This window comes from Nanorana parkeri, unplaced genomic scaffold (assembly GCF_000935625.1).
Source record: "Nanorana parkeri isolate BGI_ZX_2015 unplaced genomic scaffold, ASM93562v1 scaffold1778, whole genome shotgun sequence".
NCBI lineage: Eukaryota > Metazoa > Chordata > Amphibia > Anura > Dicroglossidae > Nanorana > Nanorana parkeri.
In genome coordinates, this window is record NW_017308046.1 from 156,578 (window position 1) to 177,177 (window position 20,600).

A 20,600-nucleotide genomic window follows, 5' to 3' on the forward strand; every position below is an offset into this window, starting at 1 on the left:
TTGAGAAGTGTATTATTGTGTTTTAAGCTGCCCATACACCTTACAACCATCGCACGACTTTCGTTATGCGATGGTTGTAAGGTCATTAAAATCTCATACGATCTGCCCATCTTGGACAGGCAGATCGTGCTTGCGATCATCGCAAGCCCTCCCCGCTGCGGCCCGTGTGGCATTCGTCTTCCGACCACCCCACCAAGCCGCCAAAAATCGTACGATTTTCGGCAGGTTTTCCAGCGGGCTTGGAAGAAAAAAGTCGTATGACCTTACAGTAGAAGCGTTCGCACGCTGCCCATACATCTGCCGATCGTGGGATCACCTGCGATTATTGTACGATAATCGGCAGGTGTATGGGCACCTTTAGTGTATGTGTATATTAGGCCCCATTCACACCTACAGTATATTTCAGGTGTAATTAGAGATTCCTGTGTCAGGAACTTGCGTTTTCCTGCAGCAGGAATTCCTAATCTGCCGTTTACAAGCGGCAACTATCATAAGATAAGAATTATCATAAGATTATTTAAGAGGGTGTGTTTAGGGGTGGAGTTAAGGCCGAGTAAGGGTTAGGTGGGGCAACTGGTGGCTAGTAACTTTTAAGGCCTGGCTAGTAGCTCAGGACTTCACATTTTTAGCCCTTTGCTATGATATCAAAGTGTTGATAAAAAAGCAAACAAGACCTACATATACCATATGGGTATCAACATACAATGAGAATTCTATCACTTTTCAACTTGTCCCAGCAAAAGACTGGGTCACTGTGCTCACTTAAATTTATGCGAAAATCCTTAGTAACAGTTTTCTCTCTCTTCTCAGGCTTTCTTGGAAAGACTTGACTAGCCTTGGTTTTTACCCTGTAGAGAATTCCCAGATAACAGTATAAATGCCTTTAAACTTCTGCATTGCGCCTTATGCAATCAAGCTGAAAGTAACAGAAGGTAGGACATCCTGAAAAAATTGTTACATGGATCCCGAGGCGTAAGTAGAAATCAGAAGGCCCAATAGCAAAAGTTTTATATGGGCCCCCTCCTCAAACAGAAAAAAATGCCATTCAACAACACCCCATCTAGGGGCTTATAACTGTGCATGCTACCACCGCTTAATCTGGGGGGAGTTGATAACAGTAAAATAGAAGGAAAGGCTGTAAAATAAATCACCTCCACACTGCTCTTATATTTGCTGCATGCAGTTTCTCATAAATCCCAATGGAAATACCTGTTTTAAATCTTTTTCCAAGTGGTAACATAACCACAAAGCTCCACTGAGTGTGTCTGTCTGTGCAGGATCAATGTCACTGAGATCTTACAGCGGTAACGTCATCCCAGCGGTAACATAGCTCTAAGGGGTTGCTGGCCCTGAAAGAGTTACTGCCAGCAGCCGTGCAAACAGACACTCTTGGTGGAGCTTTGTGGTCAGATGACCACCTTGCAAAAAAGATGAAAAAAAAGGTATTTCCATTTAAATGTATTAGAAACTATATGTAGCAAATATAAGGACCTGTTCACACATTCTGCATGCTAAAACACTCTGTTTTAGCATGCGGCAAAGTATCTCTTTGGCTAGGCAGTGAGAGAGTGATGTGCTGTATCAGTGTTTTTCTTAACTTTGTTTGGCGTGTAAAGCGTGTGTTGTACTGCAGTGACATCTAGTGCGCTCTGGAAAAATGCATCATGTCTGCATTTTTCCATACCACACTTTACATCTACATTGTGGCATGAACGTCGCATTGACTGTTGTTGATCCTGTCCGGCAAAAAGCCAGTCACCACATATTGTATGTACAAGCCTTAAAAACCATCGCACAAACTATTTTATAACTTTTGCTTCTCCCTTATCATTGAATGAAGCTGGAGAAAGGATAGATTATAATTAGCCTGTGTTACAACACTAACACCTGTTTCCCCAGCTTCATTGGTGGCAGCATACATTTTGATGCACCCTTCCCCACAATGCATTTAACAGCAGCACTGGCTACTGAACTGTCAGTACCTCTGGGGTGCTCTCTCTTTTCTCCTCTGTGCCTGCTAGCTCTGCATCGGAGCCTGGAGTAGATTACTCCGCCTCCTGTCCTGCCCATGCCTGACACTGACTGAGAGGGAGGAGGGGTCTCAGACACAACCCTAGCAGGCCCGCCACACATGCAACACAATGGCGAGAGGAGCTGATAATCACCAAGGCACACTATCACTTCTGGTCCTAGCTGGGTTCCCCTCTGCCCCGGGCCCCGTAGCGACTGCGTGGGTAGCTATGACAGTAGTTCCAACACTAAATGGATCATTTCCCTGTCTTATGTAAACTTAACCATTTGCATACTTGCCTCCACTCTGCTGGGATTTTCTTCATTAAAGACCAGCCCTGTGCCAAGAGATGCCAGCACTGAAGTTTAACTGCCAGAATCTACTGATTTGTCTGAAAGAGGAACTTTTCAGTAGATCCATCAACTAAAAGGACCGTTCGGCACCGATCGGGCAGGGCTATCAGGCTGTCTTCAGGTGCCCTGTTACATCCAAGAAGCTCCCGGCCGTTTATTTACAATGGCCGGCTGGGATGGGAGGCAGTAAAAGCAAATTTCCAGGATTTTCAAAAGTTGACCCTTGCATTGGGTCAACTTTTGAAAAAAAAGGAGGTTTACAACATAAGGCAGCTATATACTCTTATCCATCTTCTATGACAAATTTAATAAAGAGATATAACGAATACTCTCTAAAGGAGAATTCTGTAAAACCCCAAAAAACTAATTTTAAGTCCCATGGAGGAAAAGGAGACCCAACTGGAGGAGAAACATGATACTTGAATGAAGGTACATTAACCGCTTGCCGTCCGCCCGTTGTAAAAAAACAGACGGACGGCAAACTCCTATTGGTGGGTTGCCGTAATGAAACGGCTTTTTTTCCCTTGCTCGCACGCAAATGTAGAGAAAACCCCCCAAAATGTTTAAGTCCCCCACCCCACATATAAATACGCGTGGGGTGTGCCAACACGCGAAAACAACAATTGCGCTGCACATGTTACATGTCGCTGCAAATGTCGGAGTGGGAGCAATAATTTTAGGGCCATCAGTCACTGATAACACTAAACTGATGTAAAGCGTCCCCTATGGCCAATTTTGGGTATTGTAGTTTTTTGAGGTTTCGCGGGCGCACGCAATTTTAAGGCTTGGCATGTTTGGTGTCTATTTACCCAACATGACCTCGTCTTTTATATTTTACCAAAAAATTGGGTATTAATAAATGTTTCATAATTTAACATAGGGGAAAGTTTTTTTTCAAAATTTACAGTAATTTTTCCTTAATATAGTAAAAAAATAAAAACCGCAGTGGTGATTAAATACCACCAAAAGGAAGCTCTATGTGTCCCCCAAAAATGGTATAAAATTAATTTCACTACAGTGTTGCATGACGATATAAATGTCATTCAAAGTACCGCAGCGCTGAATACTGAAAAATGGCCTGGACAGGAAGGCGGTTTAAAAAGATTGCCAATGCCGAAACCTGACCTTCAAAGTCAATGAAAGGCTAAAAACTGAGCAACCGAAAAGGCACAAGGAGAAATACTAAAACCCTCACACCAAGAAATGCAACCATTCCAGGTTCAAGGATATAATTTTGAAAAGGTAGACTTAAATGCTTTAAACATTGCAGGGATCACAGATTCAGCCTTTCTCTCAGCAGCTGACTTTTAATAGCATTCCGTTAAAGCCAGAGATTGAAAAGCAGGATGTAAGATTGGACCTGGTGACAAAAGTCTGGTCAAAGAGGAAGTCAACATGGGACGTCTATGACTAACCTTACCACATCTGTGTACCAGGGGCGTCAAGGCCAATAGGAAGCCACCATAATTATCAGTATCCCTTCAAGTTCTACTTGACATAGAAGTTGTGGAAGAAGTTTTAGAACTCATTCTCCTTGATACAAGCATTGACAACCGAGATAATCTACCTGCCCATTGACTACCCGTGGAATCTTTCTGCCCAAAAAAGGATGTGAGATACTGTCCCATGCTCTTGCTCGGCTCCTCGCACCTTCTTGATGTTTGACATATGCTACCACAGTGTCATTGTCTGACTAAATCCTGACCGGGTGTCCCCGTAGTAGAGTTGACCAATGACAGAGTTCAATCTCACACAAGCTCCCCTTTATTAGAGCAGGGAAAACAGAGCAATCAACAGAATCAGAGTATGGTGTTGCGCACATAGAACTGCCTCAAAGGAGGCAACCGATTAGACCCAGAACTCTCTTACAAGTTCGAATCCTCACCCATTTACAAAAATGCAATGCCTGAATTTGAAGCCGAAGCCTGTGAATCTCTACCAGAGGAAGAAAAAACTTGGCCTGATAGGTGTCTAGGATCAGTCTCAGATACTTCAGACAAAGGGTTGGAATCAAGAACAATTTTCAGGATCCCCAAAACTCCTCCAGAGTGTGCATGGTGATTGAAAGATTCATTTCCAGATCTGAATGAGAATCTGCCTGAAGAAGGAAGTCAACCAAGCAGGGGCGGACCCACCGGTTGTAGGGGCCCACTGAGGTCCGTCCTGGGGATTGGAGGCAGAGGGGGACTTAAAAATGGCCGTGGCGACGATCACTCTTCTCATTGCCGCTCTCGATCACTGAAGCCGGCCACACAGTAGTGACAGCTTTACACATTCTTCTCCTCCTCGGTGGCTGCAGCCACAGAGTGGCCAAGGGGAGAGGAATCTGTTCAGCTGTCACTAGTGGGTGCCGGCTTCAGTGATCGGTCTGTCGGCGGCCACCTGCAGCTTCGTCCTCCCACTTCAGCTACTAAGACTGCAGGATCACCCTGGCTGGAGACTTCAGGAGAGTGGGAACTGGCTGGGGAGAAGTCTGCTGGTACATGCAGGACACATGGCTCCACCCCCCCACACGGAGAGAAAGAGGGCAGATCACATCTGTGTGCACTGTAAGTTTTTATCCATTCTGCGTCACATATGCTGACCTCTGTACTGTGCGTGACGCCCTGACCAGGAACTGGAAGGGGGGGCCCAGAGAAAAAAATCTTGCACCAGGGCCCTTTGTTCCTTAGGTCTGACACTTCATCCAAGTAATCCACCACCAATATCCCCTGCTGTCTCAACAAAGCAAGGCAAGGCCAAGACTTTGGTGAATACCCATGGGCCTGAGACAAGGCCAAACAGAAGAGCCACAACCCGAAAATGGCCCTCCCCCACCACAAAGTGTAGGAAATGCTGATGAGCCTGACAAATCAGAACATGGAGGTAAGTATCCTTAATGTCTATGGATACCAGAAACCATCCCTGATGAAAAGTAGTGATCACTGAGCAGCTAGACTACATTTGAACTTGCAGACCCTGACAAAAGTGTTCAGTGCTTTGATATCCAAAATCAGAAGAACCCCATCTTTTTTTGGCAATGTAAAAAAACTAAATAATATCCTTTGAATTTTTTGGATGGTGGGATTGGGACAATGACTCCCATTTGAACCAGATTCCTAATAGCATAAGAAGCAAGGTAGAGGAGGAGAATTAAACTGTACTTTGTATCCCAATAATGCCAGTTCAGAAACCCAGCTGTCTGAAATTTGAGACAACCACAGCACTTCAGCTGCACAGTGCTAAGCAAAATCAGGAAGATAATATTTTTGACTAATAAATACAATTTTCCAACAAATATTTGGAGTGCTCGGACACCAAAACATAAAATTCTAGCTTTCTACACTGAATTGATTTCCTCAGGAAGCTCTTGGCTAAGGAACTGAATGCGCCTCATGTGTGGGGAAGGAGGCAAAGGGGTGGTTTACTGAAAACAGAGAGAGGGGATGGTGACAGCTCTTACTCCTCTGCTAGTCATACCCCACATATAAATAGCGGAGAAAAGCGCTCAAATATTACTCCCCACAGACACCAATAGGTGTAGAAATGTCAGGCAAACCACGCCAGCGCTAAGGCCTTGTTCACACCAAAAGCATGTGCGTTCCAGAGCGGTAGCTTTCGGTGTGAACAAGCCCTAACAGTACTTGTCAGACGAAATACTTCAGAGCACTATTTTCCAAACAGAAAGTCTCCCACCAAGATGGGGACCCTGTTAGCCTGGGCGAGATACTGTGACAAACCAGCCCAGTGGCCAGTCATACCCCCACATGTATATGTGGGAGAAAAGTGTTAAAATTTTACTCCCCACAGACACCATTAAGTTTAGAAATAAACTTATTTACCTGTCAGGCGAACTATGCCAGAGCACTTACCTGTCAGGTGAAATATGCCAGAGCACTATTTCCAAAACAGAAAGTGTCCCACCAAGATGGGGACCCTGTTAGCCTGGGGAAGATACTGTGACAAACCATCCCAGTGGCCAGTCTGTTACATGCATGAGATATCCCACACACTGCCCCACATTCCTTCAGGGCTGTCGCAGCTAATCTCGCTGTCTCAGCCAGAGAACTGCGTGCAATCGATGGCTAAGCTGGTGAGACGAGGATCTATATTATCCAGCCTGTCACCCAGCTCAGCTGTTGATTGAAGATCAATGAGAGTTGAAAAAAAAAACAATAACAGACTAGGGATAAAAAAATAGGAACAAAGATCCCCAGCAGGGAGATAGGTTCTTACTCCTTGACGCTAGGCAAAAAACTGAGCTGCCTTGGGGGTGTGGCCACCAGCAGGAGCCGCCCCCAATGTTGTAACCCATTGGTACAGAGATCAAGATCTCCACTGTGTCCTTCCATGAACTATAGAAAAAATCGCCTTCTGGTACAAAGCATGACGAAGTGATTTACAATTAAAGTGTGGACTTCTATTGCAAAGCTACAAAAACAATAAAAAGTTAAAATGATGAGTATAAAAAGTTAAATAAAGTAACACAAAATAGCGGTTAAACAGTATCTGAACACAAAACAACAATGTCATATATTACAGTATACCCATCTTTAGATGCAAAGAATGCATTACGTTTTCTTTTCTTCAAGCTCTTTGGCTTTATTTTTACCCAGTGTTTGTGTCAATAACACACTCTCTGTCCTAGGGTGACAAAAAACTACAAATAGTAATACTACAAACAGCGCCCCCCCGCCCCCCCTTTACCTCCATTACATAGGTAGCTTTTTTTTAGTTCACAGACGATAGCTAAGAAAGTTGAAAGTTACAAGAACAGACTTCTGGCAGGATTTTTTTCGTACTTGCTTGAAAAAAGAAAAGTAATGCAACCATCATATCTACATGCAGGTGAGAGAGAGAGAGAGAGAGAGAGAGAGAGAGAGAGACTCAGTTGATGAGGAGACTGTGTGCTGTTTGCAGCAAGATTGGAGTGGACCTGTTAGTGTTATACAGGACACACTTACCTTACCAAGGACTTTGTTTTGCAGAGGAGACGCTGGCCTTTAACCACAGACTTTGCTGGATAAAGGACACAGTAAGGCTCGGTGGAGCAGAACGTTATTTTCCTCAATGTTATGGCAAGATGCTGTTACCTTTTGTTTGATATTGTCACTGGGAATAAAGCTGTGACTTTTGTTTGAAACTTGCAAATTTGGCCCTGCCTTTGAGACTGATTCCCTACACTACCTAAACCACAATGATACCAATTTGGCTGGAACTTGATTACAGACACTCTCACATCCTTCTACAGGACTGTGGAAAAGTTTAAACTCTGCTTATCCCCAAAACCTCTCACACTGCTAAGTTAAGCTCCGAGTTAAACTTCAAACTACCTTCACTGCACCAACCCCTAATCACTTTGTGGTTATATCTCCAAATAAGACATTTCATAATGCGTAATAGGGATGAACCGATACCAGTTCTAAAAGTAAGCTCTAAAAGTATCTGTACTTGTACCGAGTACGGTACTTGGTATCGGTGTATCCCTAATGCGTAATGCAAATAAAGCTATCCTACTTAGACAATTACTTTGATTTGAAAAATCCTGTAAATGCAGCATAAGAAATGTATTCCTTAACAGTTATCAGGTTTGTGCTGCTGTTGATACCAGTGCTGAATAAACAAAGTACCGGTAAAATTTATTTAAAAGTTGGTTTAAAACAGCTACCCATTTTTCCACCGTGCAATATTTGTGAATTACCATGTTACATATTTTATTTAGGTTGTTTTGGTGGTAGCCTAGTTAAGTCTTTTCAGAACAGAAGGTATTCACATGTCTCATTCCATCACACATCCCAAAAATAAGATGATTAATTTGCATTGCAAAACAGTGGGCAAATCATGCAAATCATTCCTCTATGCCCCATCAGCCAGAAGCACATCCAGAACCACCGGTGTATAGTGCAAATACAATATAGCTTAATATTATAGAGCCATTTATTCCAAACTGCATACAGCCTTTTGACCATCATCAGTGCTGTGTATGGAAACCAAGGCTTCTATATGTTGGAAATACAACAGCATATACTCATATATTTGAGCTGTAGTGTAATGCTAGTCTTTCTGTGCATGCTTGTCTATGATACACAGGAAGTTCTCTCTCTATGCTGTATAGTGCTGTATTCTGATGTAATGTTCTCCTAAGCAAGTAAAACATAATTCAGCATACCTCAAGATCTCAGTGCTTCATTTAAACACATAACCAACACTATGGAGTAGGGATTGGGATCCAATTATACAGTGATGCTGATCAAACCAAGGAGTTCAGAATCTTCACACAGTAAATTGTGTGCATATTCATATTACTTATCCAAACATGTGAAAAGTAAATTCCCGTTTAGTTATTTTATCCACAAATGGTTGGATAACTGAAATTAACTTTTACACAATGTATTTTGCAAAGGTTCTCAACTCCTTTAGTAAATTAGCCCAAGCATAATCATACAGATTATGGTGAGAAATGGCCTAAAGGAATAAAAAAAAGTACACAGTGGTGGAGTGCCAGGGCCAAGTCAAAGCCGCAAACGCTGTGATCCTGGTAGTTTTGCCACTGACTCCCAGCCTTAGAGGGACTACAAGTTTCAGCAATGCAGAATGCCACTAGCTATAGAGGACTACAAATCCCACCAATACAGTATACAGGAATGCAGAATAATACCATCAGCTATAGAGGTCTACAAATCCCCGCAATACATAATACAGCAATGCTGAATTGCAACCAGCTATAAAGGAGTACAATTTCCAGCAATACATTATACAAGCATGCAGAATAATATGAAGGTACATACTCTGTGGACTCCTGAGGATCTCAGGAGGCTATGTGGGGTCTCAGGTGGGCTGTGCGGGATCTTAGGAGGGCTGTGTGGGATCTCGGGTGGGCTGTGCGGGGTCTCACCAGGGGGGCGGAGGGTCTTGTGGGCGAGTGCGGGTGGTGGAGTTCCCCAGAAGAAAGGAGGGGGACATTTGTGGCCGGCGCTGTAAACAAGCACAGCCTTGTCCACAGGAAGGGAATTTTACAAGAATGTAAAACCAGGTATCGGCATTTAGTACCGGAGCATTTTCACGAGTACGAGTATCGACACCATCCCTAAGTAAAACTATAAATAAAACTAAAAGTAAAAAGACACCTGGTGTCTAGTTTTTGGCTAGTCTCAGGAGACCTTTGCTATGTACTTTTTTTGCTGCATATTCAACAGATCTTGCTAAAGTAATAGGAAACTTCAATTGTGTGTAAAAGGTCAAAAATCATATACTGTATTTTCTTAAGTAAGTTCACTACTAAAAATATTTATAAACAATTTTACATTTTTTTTGTGGTAATTCTATCAGGTAGATATGAAATATACATAAATGAATATTTACATTTCCAGGCAGCAGGTGGAGCACTAGGAAAGGTGACCAGGCTAATCTTACCTGCTCTGCTGAGAAAAGCCTGTCTCAGAGATCAAAAGCTTGCAATCAAACTCACATGTATGTCTGAATATGTAAGAGGAGTGACTCGGCTCCCTCCTTCCCCATCTCTGCTTGCTTTGCTCATAAGGCACCATATAAAGATTCAATTAGAAAAAGACAGTATAACAACAAACAGCTAGTGTTGCGTTCCCTCTTAAGAAAGCAAATTTGCGCGATATCGCAGCGGAAGTCACGCGATTAAAAGCCCAGTGTGAATGGGTAGTTAATGTCCTGTGACACAAATACCCCTTGTATTAAATGTTTTTTAGATTTAAAAAAACATCAAAAAAACAAAGAATATAGATCACTGTAGTTTCCCTTTAAACAAAAAAACATTTTACACTTTCTAAGGCAAAGCTCTTTAGATCTTAAAATATGACATAGAGGCTAGTTCGAATTCGAACTTTCAAACATGGGAAAAGTTTGAGTTTGAACTCTAACTCAATGCAAGTCTATGGGGGTAGAACTTCGAAAATCAATTGTCCCCTTTTTGAAGGCTTGGGGGACAGAAATTATTATTATTATTTTTTTTAAATACTGTTTTTAAAGGAGCAGTGATTTTGACATCACTTAAACGGTAACAATAGAAATTAAAAATTCCTTTAAATATCCTGCCTGGGGGGTCCCCTTAAACTGCCTGTAAAGTGGTGCATTTGTACGATTTATAGAAACTGCTGCAGAAAAACTGACATTTCTAAAGAAAAAAATGACTTTTTTTTTTTAAGAGTGCCATTCCCCCCTCCCAAACGATACCAGACCCTTTAGGTCTGGTAGGAATGTTACTAGTGACCCCATTAAAAAAAGAAACTGTGGGGTTCCCCCCAAAAGTCATACCAGACCCTTAAGGTCTGGTAGGAATTTTAGGAGGGACCCCATGTAAAGAAAAACAAATAAAGTGGGTGGGGTTTGCTACGTTTGAATAGAAAGAGTATTGTGCATCTAAACCATTCATCTACAGATAAAATTACAATTTAGCAATTGTACTTTTTATATTAAAGATTACATACCCTTTCTTACAAGTAACGTATTACATTTAAGTTAGAGTTAACAGCCTTTCTGAAAGAATATATAAAATAATGATGAATAAAAGATAAATCACAATTATAGGGTTAAATCAAAATCACAATTTTAGGCTAAATCACTACTATTAAGTTAACATTTTAAAGAAAAACGATACATACTGTAAGGAACACATTCATATTGGACTTCTAGATATTTGTAAGTCCCCGGGCATGGGTCAGGAAACACATCTGGTCCAGCTACAACTGCACACTGCGTCCGATTATTGCATCTGAAATATAAAATATTATTAAATCTTAATCACATTCTATAGTGTACTACATTTGCCCTATGTTAGCAGAAACAAACAAATGTAAGTATCTCCACATCAACATTTGGTGCTTGTTTTCCATAATACAATTCACAAGGGGACTTTTTATGTAGAAAATGCTATGTCTAATGACAGACCTAGGTGTTCCACATGGATGTAGGTTAAAATAAAAAAAAAGGTAACGGAAGAAAAATTATAAAATTAGCACTTGTTCCTATGTAATAAACATATGATTCTCAATAAAGAAATCCAAACAAACATTCCCAACTGGATCACTTTCTGTCCAAATGATGTTAGAATGTATCACAGTAGAACAGTAAATACTCTTAAACAAATTTACCACTGGTATTGAAATATTGACCAGTTCTAGTAAATCGAAAACCAAGAAAAAAGGTGTTTTTTTTACTCACTGTTAAATCCTTTCCATGGAGGCTATTGAGGGACACAGGAAAGATTTCACCTTAGGAGGATACCACCTACAGAAGGATTGGACACTAGCAAACCAAACAACCAAAAAAGACCAGGTAAGGATTATACCTCCTACTACCAGAATGCCTCACTTTTGTAGCAAAGTAGTACCCAGAGCCGAATCATAAACACGAGGGGGGCGGGGGGGGGGGGTAATCTGTGTCCCTCAATGGATTCCAAAGAAGGGGGACATGCAAAAGCAGTTAAACCAAAGGGTGGGCAGCACAGAAAACAGATGCTAATGGTCCAAGAAAACAAGAGAAAATAGCTCAAATGGTCTCTTGAAGGACCCACAGCTGGCATCAGATAAGAGCTCAAAATCCATCTGGTAGAATGCAGAGAGCATGTGAAGAGAAAACCAGGTGGCAGCCTTGTGTAATGCCTATGTTGTCAGCGTGCAAGTGTAGCTTCACCTAGAGCAGCCTCCTTTAAGGCAAGCAGCCCTACCAGTACTTTTTTGCCCCCAAGCCTTATTTTGCGATTATATGTTGTCTAGCTAGGTAGCACAGATAGTGGAGCAAAGGTAAGACTAGGAAATACAGATGTCCACAGAGAAATGGTAGCTTGGCAAAAGCATTCAAAAGGGACTTACAATCATGGCTGGAAAACAGGCATAGGGTTGGTACAAAGGAGATTAGACAGAAATAATGACAGCTAGTCAGGCACGTAGGTAAACATCGGGTGAAGGGTCAGTGAAGTTTACATCAGGCTCCTTAAGAAGGAAGGACTAATCAAGGCTAAAGTCAGCAGAGGGTGTTACCTAGCCACAGGAAGCTGAAAGACTGAGCCGTAGGCATATTGCCCAACTGCAGGTTTCTGTGGCCAATGGGGAGCCAGGAGGAGGAGGCCAAGCTTTGATTGGACAACAGGACGCTGAGCGGCAGAGCCACTCAAGTCACCAGAAGTGCACCAGAGGTGAGCCAACCCGTGTGGGATGCAGGATTGCAGGGGGCTTACTGGAAAATAAGCCTTCGGCTCATTAGTGACTAATCCCCATAGTGTATACGAGGGTGTGTGAAGCTTTTATTTTTTTCATTAATAAGAGCCACCATTTATTATTGTTTGTTGTCAGATTGTTTATTGTATTTGATTGTTAAAATATGTTTACTTACAAAATCAATAAAAAATATCTTAAAGATATAGATGGTGCAACAAGAAAATGGTGCACCCTCATGGGGACCACTCGGGATGAAAAAAAGCAAAGCAGTCTTCCTGAAAGAAGCAATGGCTGAGAGATAGACTCTCACATCCTGAACTACATCCAGAAAATGGAGGGACATTCCCATTTAGTGAATTGGAGCTAGACAGTTGGATAAAATCATGATGTCCTTGCGGTGGTGAAAGCCACCTATGTTGGCACTATATACTATACACAAGTAAGCATTTGGCGTGCGGTCAGGTCGACATGCATCTGGATTTTTTTTTATTTAGACGAGCCAGCATCGTCGTGGACATCGCTGGACGATGCGATTGACATTGGATTACTTTGCTGGATAATTTCTTTGAACTTTTGGGGTTTTTTTTAATTAAAGGAATTGTCAAAAACTTTTGTTGTTTTTTTCCAGTTAAAGGATTTTTTCTAAAAGTCTGGTCTCTTTATTTACATTTTTGTCAACCCTTTAGTAAATGAGATGGGGGGGGGCAAGAGGGGGAGGGCAGCATCTGGGTGCAAATAAGCCCCCCTGCCCACAAACCCCCACAACCACTGGGTCAGGGTTGTGGGGAAGAGGACCTTGTCCCCATCGGCATGGGGACAAGGTGCTTTTCCAGGGGAAGTCTTGCTTCGGCAGACCGCTCTCCCCGCTTCGGCTGTGTCCTTGGCTCAGCCGAAGCCAAACGCATATGCTTCGGCTTGGCTGAACTCTTTGGCTGCTGTATGGACTATTGTGAATAGCCCATAGAGCAGCCCTTCGGTTCTGCTAAACCAAAGGGCTCCGGCAGCAGAACTGAGCCAAAGAAATAGCCAAAGCTTCGGCTTAATCCTTCCGCTCAATAGTGAATAACCCCCTTAGTGTATACAAGAGTGTGTAAAGCTTTCGTCTTTTCATTAATAAGAGCCAAACACTTATTGTTGTTTGTTGTCAGATTGTTTATTGTATTTGGTTGTTATAATATGTTTACTTGCAAAATCAATAAAAAAATTCTTAAAAAAGAAAAGAACATTCGGGTTAAAAAAAAGCAAAGCAGTCTTCCTGAAAGAAGCAATGGCTGAGAGATAAACTCACATCCTGAACTATATCCAGACAATGGAGGGAAATTTCCATTTAGTGAATTGAAGCTAGACAGGTGGATGAAATCATGATGTCCTTCCTGAGGTGAAAGGCACCTAAGTTGCACTATATACTATACGCAAGTAAGTATTTGGCATTTTGCACAGTACAGTAGGGACGAGCCAGAGAGGGATAACTTTGGAGCAGTTGTCTAGCTTGAACATGTATTGTGATAAATGCTAGCCAAGAATCCCTGTTTTGCTTAATTGCTAATTTTGCTAAAGCTATTTAAGGGTGTTATCATGTGACCACACCCCTTTAGCATCTCGTGTGTTAATATATCTCCCTGCCGTCGAGTACACCTACGTGCGAAAACGACTATTACATCCATTGCGCCGCACATGTTACATATCGCCGCGAATGTCGGAGTGAGAGCAATAATTCTAGGGCCATTAATCACTGATAACACGAAACTGATGAGCGGTAAAAGCTTTTAAAGCGTCGGCTATGGTCAATTTTGGGTATGGTTGTTTTTTGCGATTTATCAGGTGCGAGAAATTTTAAAGCTTGACATGTTTGGTGTCTATTTACCCGACGTGACCCTGTCTTTTATATTTTACAAAAAAATTGGGTAATAATAAATGTTTTATAACATAACGTAGGGAGAACAGGTTTTTTTTCAAAATTTTCGGTCCTTTTTTTATTATATAGTAAAACAAAACCTGTAGTGGTGGGTAAATACCACCAAAAGAAAGCTCTATCTGTCCCCAAAAAATGGTATAAAATTAATTTCAGTACAGCGTTGCATGACGGAATAAATGTCAGTCAAAGTACTGCAGCGCTGAATACTGAAAAATGGCCTGGACAGGAAGGGGGTATAAAACACCCCGGTCAGCAAGTGGTTAAAAAAAGTAAATAGAAATTTAAAAGATATAAAAGTGATAAAAAAAGTAAAAAATGACAAATAAATAAAAATGAAAACGTAAATAATAAAAAAGTTAATACAAAATTAAAAAATTAAAAAGTGATAAAAAAGTAAATAAAATAACTAAAAATTAAAAAATAAAGTAAAAGTTAAGATACAGGTGAAACTCGAATAATTAGAATATCGTGCAAAAGTAATTGCAGTAAGTGCTGCAAAAGGGGCCCAAACCAAGTACTGAGTACATATGCATGCTTGTACTTTTCAGAGGTCCGATATTGTTCTGTGTACAATTCTTGTTTTATTGATTGCATGTAATAATCTACTTTTTTGAGGTTGTGGATTTGGGGTTCTTGGGGTTTTCATGAGCTGTAAGCCATAATCATCACAATTATGACAAATCACGACTTGAATTATCTTGCTTTGCATGTAATGAGTCTATCTCATATATTAGTTTCACCTTTTAAGTTGCATTAGTGAAATAAATGAACTTTGCACGATATTCTAATTATTCAAGTTTCACCTGTAAATAACATTTCTAAAATGTAAAATGAAAATAATAAAATAAATAAAAGACTTGTCTTTATAAAAGAAAATAAAAGAATGTCTTGGACTTGAGCACAGACATCTCTCCATTTCTATTGCATAGTGCAGTTCAGTGACTAAACCTAAGTCTGTACCTCTCCTCCACTCCTCCAACTGTGTCTTTCTGTCCCATATTGGCACTATATGTCAATTAAAGTATACTATAAGCAAGTAAGTATTTGGCATTTTGCACAATAGAGGAGGAACTAGCCAAAGGAGGATCACTTTTACACAGATGACCAGCTTGAACATGCAATATATGCAGACCAAGAATCGCTGTCTTTATTGCGAAAGTTTGCTAGAAATACAAAAGGGTGTTTAGCAATGTGCAGAGTGTTAATTAAAACATTTCAGAAAGGTAGAAACAACCTTAGGCAGGCAGAAAATGCTGGGCCTTACGACCACCTTGTGCCTATGCAAAATCAGAAAAGGTTCCATGCAGGATAAAAAATTCCAATTCAGACACTTGGCGAAGAGGTGGAGAGCCCTCCATCTACATTCTGCAAAGCAGATAAGGGAGAAGTTTCAGGGGAAATCCATGGAACAGGATCAGGGTGTATTGATCCCACAGAGTCACCATAGCATCCACTGCTTCCACTAGAGAATTCCTGTATGTTGAGGCAAACCTGTCCCATTTGTTGTTGAAGCTGGAGGTGACATCAATGCCTGGGATGTACATGGCGGACAAGGCTGGCATGTGAAGTCTGGTCCAGGACAGGATGCCTCTCTTGCTTTAGCAACGGTTCCTCCCTGATGGTTGATGTATGCCACCCCAGGATGGTCCAACACTGCAAAGACAGTCAAATCACTCGAAGTGCCAAGATATTGGCTGGAAGATGAGGCTCCTCCGACAACCAAGTCCCCTCCACCGACAAGATGCCCAGGTCCAGGACTGGATGTCCCGCTAGGCAACAGGAGCCCTCCATAGAGGGGCGCCGCCTGACTGTATTATATTTTTTTTACAGTCCTCCTAGCCTGACCAGAGCTGTGAAACCTCAGAAAACACAGGGAGGGGGTGAGGCACTTCAGATTTATCTACCCTCCTGGAGGGTACCATCCTTGCTTCCATTCTTGGTGCAAGGACAGGGTCAATTTAATGGTGTGATATGCGGAATCCCCCCCCCCCAGCCAATGGCTCCCGATGTCCCCTTGAACCAGATGGGACCTCCTAAAGGTGGTCCCCCTGGAGCAGGGAGGGGAAGGAAGGGTGAGGAGATGCTGGAACACAGCCCGGGGGGAGGAGGACGAGGACGGGGGTGGGCGGAGGATGGTCCACAGACAGGTTGTCTTTGCTCCGGAGACAGGCGGGAAGAGGGTGGCATATCACTGAACACTGTGCTCTCCTGCTGATCTGTGCCAGTCGGCACATGGCGAACATGCGGAGGATTGGCATCATCCTGCTGGGTACCAGCCTTCTGCTTGTCCTTGTCACTGTCTGTCTGGCCATAGGAGATGCCCTGCTGCTTGTCCTTGTCACTGTCTGTCTGGCCATAGGAGATGCCCTGATGGTACAGGTACTGATGGTACAAGGTGTTTAGAAGGCAGTTTGCTGTGCCATCCATGGGTGTTCCATCTGCTACTATGTCTGTGCATTGTGCCTGGCTTCTACTGTAAATTGCCTCGCCAGGGATCGCTGTCTGTATGAGCTCACTGATTTATGGAAGAAGTGCCATAACCTGTACAACCGATCAGTTGTCAGATTTACTCACTCCCCTCCAATCTTCTCATCGGTAGCTATAGGTTAGTGCACTGCCTTGCAAAGTCTGAACCTCGCATCAGCCATGGTAGGTGCTATGCAAAGTTGTGCTCTGCAAGCTTTCATCTTCAAAGGACCCCCCACAACCCTGGTAATCTGCTTGTTCATGCAGACGTTTTAATAGTCTGATCAAAATCGTTTTTGCTGTCAAGTGTGGAGGCTAAAGAAGTTCTTTTTTTAGTTTTGGGTAGAGTAGGAAAGGGTTAAAGCGCATTCCAGATCATTTGTTGTTGGCTGTGTACGATTGGGGACATTTTCCTTCATTTCCTGTCTTAAGCTGGCCATACATCTATAGATTTTTTCGTTCAGCCCACCACAGATTCCCTCATAATCAATCAAGAGTGCCAATGGATGAATTTCTGCTGCCAGCTATTGTTTTCTGACATCTGGCACCAATTGCTGTCATAATACTCAAACAGTGACTGCAGCTGATTGACTGCCGTCAGTGTTCGGCTGACAATTTTTCACCCAGCTCCATTGACAAGGGCGATTGAATAGTTTACTTTTGTTAAGCCATGTAGTGATGGCAGAGCCACATACAACTATGGCCAGCTTTAGAGTTCCAACTGGAAGTTAGAGGAAATTTACTGAAATAAGGGGCATTGTCCTCTTAGTTGTCTCCTGATCAGGTGCCCCTTTTAAAAGATTTCTATTTACCTTTTGTTCTGGGGACAACAGTAAAGTTTTGGATTTATATATTGTTTTAATCTTACTTTCAATCCTAGTGACAATGGTCTTCATGGTAAATAGAGGGGTGAATCTCCCCAATGGGAATACAGAGCAATAAATATTTGACAGAGGGCCTAATCCTTTCAGCTCTATCAAAAGCTAAAATTAAAGATTTTGCCTAGAGATACTTCTTACATTGTATTCAATGATGTTTGCAGGATCAAATGGGAATGAAAAGCCTTTGGATGAGTAGAATAGCTCCATTTGTATTTGTCGATTGTGTGGCGGGGGGACCAATAGAATGATTCTAAAGCCACTGACAACCTGATCCTCAGTACCAAACAAATTGATCTGTCCAGGGTTTGGACTGACTTGCCCCACGAGGTCTGGAGTAAACTGGGCAAATAGGACTGCCTGTAAGCATGCTATGATAAGATGCAATACTCTCATACAAAAGTGGAGAGTCAGATGACTCCTGAACTGAAGAGCTTGAATCTTAGTTTGGAGAGTCTGAAATTTCACCTGCTTGAGAAACACTCTGGCCTTCACTGTGTCTAGACCCAGATAATCAGGGCCGCCATCAGGGGGGTACGGCCAGTACCATTGTAAGGGGCTCCGACTAGCCGGGGGGGGCCCAGGCTTCAAGCTATAATTTTTCCCTATAGACTTATAAGTATAGTACCACTTGCCTGGTCCTGGGCCCCCCCTGCATTTGTCATGTGTCTTTGATCTGCCTCCTGCTCCCGAGCTGGGGAGGGGGGGTGAGGAGAGAGATAGATGTTAACTCGGGGCGTATGTTCATGTGGCATGCATGCCCGTATCGGGCTGTTCCTGGGAGGGACAGCAGCTGTGTGTAGCAGCCAGTTGTTTTCTATGGGAGGACGTGGCCATACGCTGTCATGCGCACAGCCAAACTGCACATCCATGCAGGTCTGGGTGTCCGGGATCCATCCTGTCGGCATCTGAGCATGGGTGTGCATATGACAGCGTACGGCCGCATCCTCTCACAGGGAACAACAGGCTGTCCCGGGAACGACCCATGCGGCCGTGCACACCGTACTGATGTGGATGGCCCAACCTAATGCAATGTGAATTAGGCCTAAAAGGTTTCTACACCATCAACCACTATTTCCATATGTCACAGCACTCACACATGCTGCATTTATGCAGCATAATCCTGCCCACAGACATTTCATTTTACACAACTATATTACATTTTATTCAGGAATAAAAAAACAATTCTTCTCTTTTCACTTCTAACCCTAACTTTATTACACACCCTACAACATAAAAAAAATAAAAACACAATATGACCGTTTGACCATCATGATGTCACAGCGCATTCCATAGCCACTAAATCACGTTTAACCATTTGCTGACCAGGTGTTTCACCCCCTTCCTCTCCAGGCCATTTTTCAGTATTCAGCGCTGCGGTACTTTGACTGACGTTTATTCCGTCATGCAACGCTGTACTGAAATACATTTTATATCATTTTTTGGGGACAGATAGAGCTTTCTTTTGGTGGTATTTAATCACCACTGACTATATTAATACTTACTATATTAAGAAAAAAATGACCAAACATTTTGGGACTTTTTTTTTTTTTATTATGTTATAATACAATTATTATTGGCCAATTTTTTGGTAAAATATAAAAGACGGGGTCACGTCCAGTAAAAAGACATCAAACATGTCAAGCTTTCAAATTGCGCGCACCCACCAACATGGGCGCAATCGTCGATTTCGCACAGATGCGCACCCGACGCATGTTTGCATGCGTATATGTATGGGTGTATTTTTTTAATTATTTTTTATGTGTGACTTTCAATATTTTTTTGGGAAACTTTCATTTTCTTTTCTAATTTGTTTTCACTTAAGTTTATTGCTATCACATAGGGGGCTAAGAAAACCCCATACGTGATAGCAAAGACATGTGACAGGTCCTCTTTATGGAGACATCAGGGGTCTCCAAGACCCCTAATGTCATCTAGGACCCCCAGAGAAGCTGATGAAACAGAGATCTGGTTCATCAGCTTCTCTCCAGCTTCTGATGCTGGAGAGTGACACGAGAATGCGGAAGTGATGAAATATACATCACTTCCGTATTCTGACAGCGGAGAGAGGACCGGAGGGAGATCTCCCTCTGATTCCTTGTCACAGAGCCACTATGCTGGTCCCGGGCTCGCACCGGGGACAGCATGGCCCCGGGACCAGCGTGACAGTGGGAGGGAGGGGACACACATGATCGGCACCCCATACAAGCGATCTGCCAGCTCTATAGCCAGCGGATTGCTTGTATGTTAACAGGCATCACTGCTTGTTAGCCCCGGGCCCCGGGACCAGCGTGACAGTGGGAGGGAGGGGACACACATGATCGGCACCCCATACAAGCGATCTGCCAGCTCTATAGCCAGCGGATTGCTTGTATGTTAACAGGCATCACTGCTTGTTTTTAAATTTAGGCATTTTCGCGCTCCCGCGAGTGGTTGTGGCTGAGCAGATATCTAAAAGACACCCGCTCAGATCTAGAGAGTTCCCGGCCGGCCGTTTTTTACAACGGCCGGGGGTTAGTTAAAGAAAATACATTTTTAACATTCACACCATCCACCTACGGTCCCGTGGCATGAACACACTTTACCACTTAATTGACCTTCCCCACACAGTGTAATTCACCACACTTGTATTCCTTTAAAACTAGAAGCCCCTCTGCCACTATGGCAGACGGGGCTTGTAGTTCCTCCTTCCTGTGGCTGGATGATGTGGTTGTGCATGGCTCCGTCCAACTGTAAAATTAAACAGCAGCCTGTGGGGAGAAGGGCCCCGTGATTCAGGTAGGGGGGGGGGGTTGGGTTTGTGATCTGACC

The 20,600-nt window shown here is 42.7% G+C and overlaps 1 protein-coding gene across 1 annotated transcript in view; it reads right to left on the minus strand.

The window, feature by feature from the left end:
• Positions 1-20,600, minus strand: part of LOC108799652 (adhesion G protein-coupled receptor L3-like) — a gene marked incomplete at its 3' end in the record, with an annotated part of 189,610 nt that overhangs the window by 155,483 nt on the left and 13,527 nt on the right. The window contains exon 5 of the mRNA XM_018571547.1: positions 10,977-11,086. Coding sequence (XP_018427049.1) covers positions 10,977-11,086 — 110 coding nt within the window. The remainder of the gene's footprint in view (positions 1-10,976; positions 11,087-20,600) is intronic.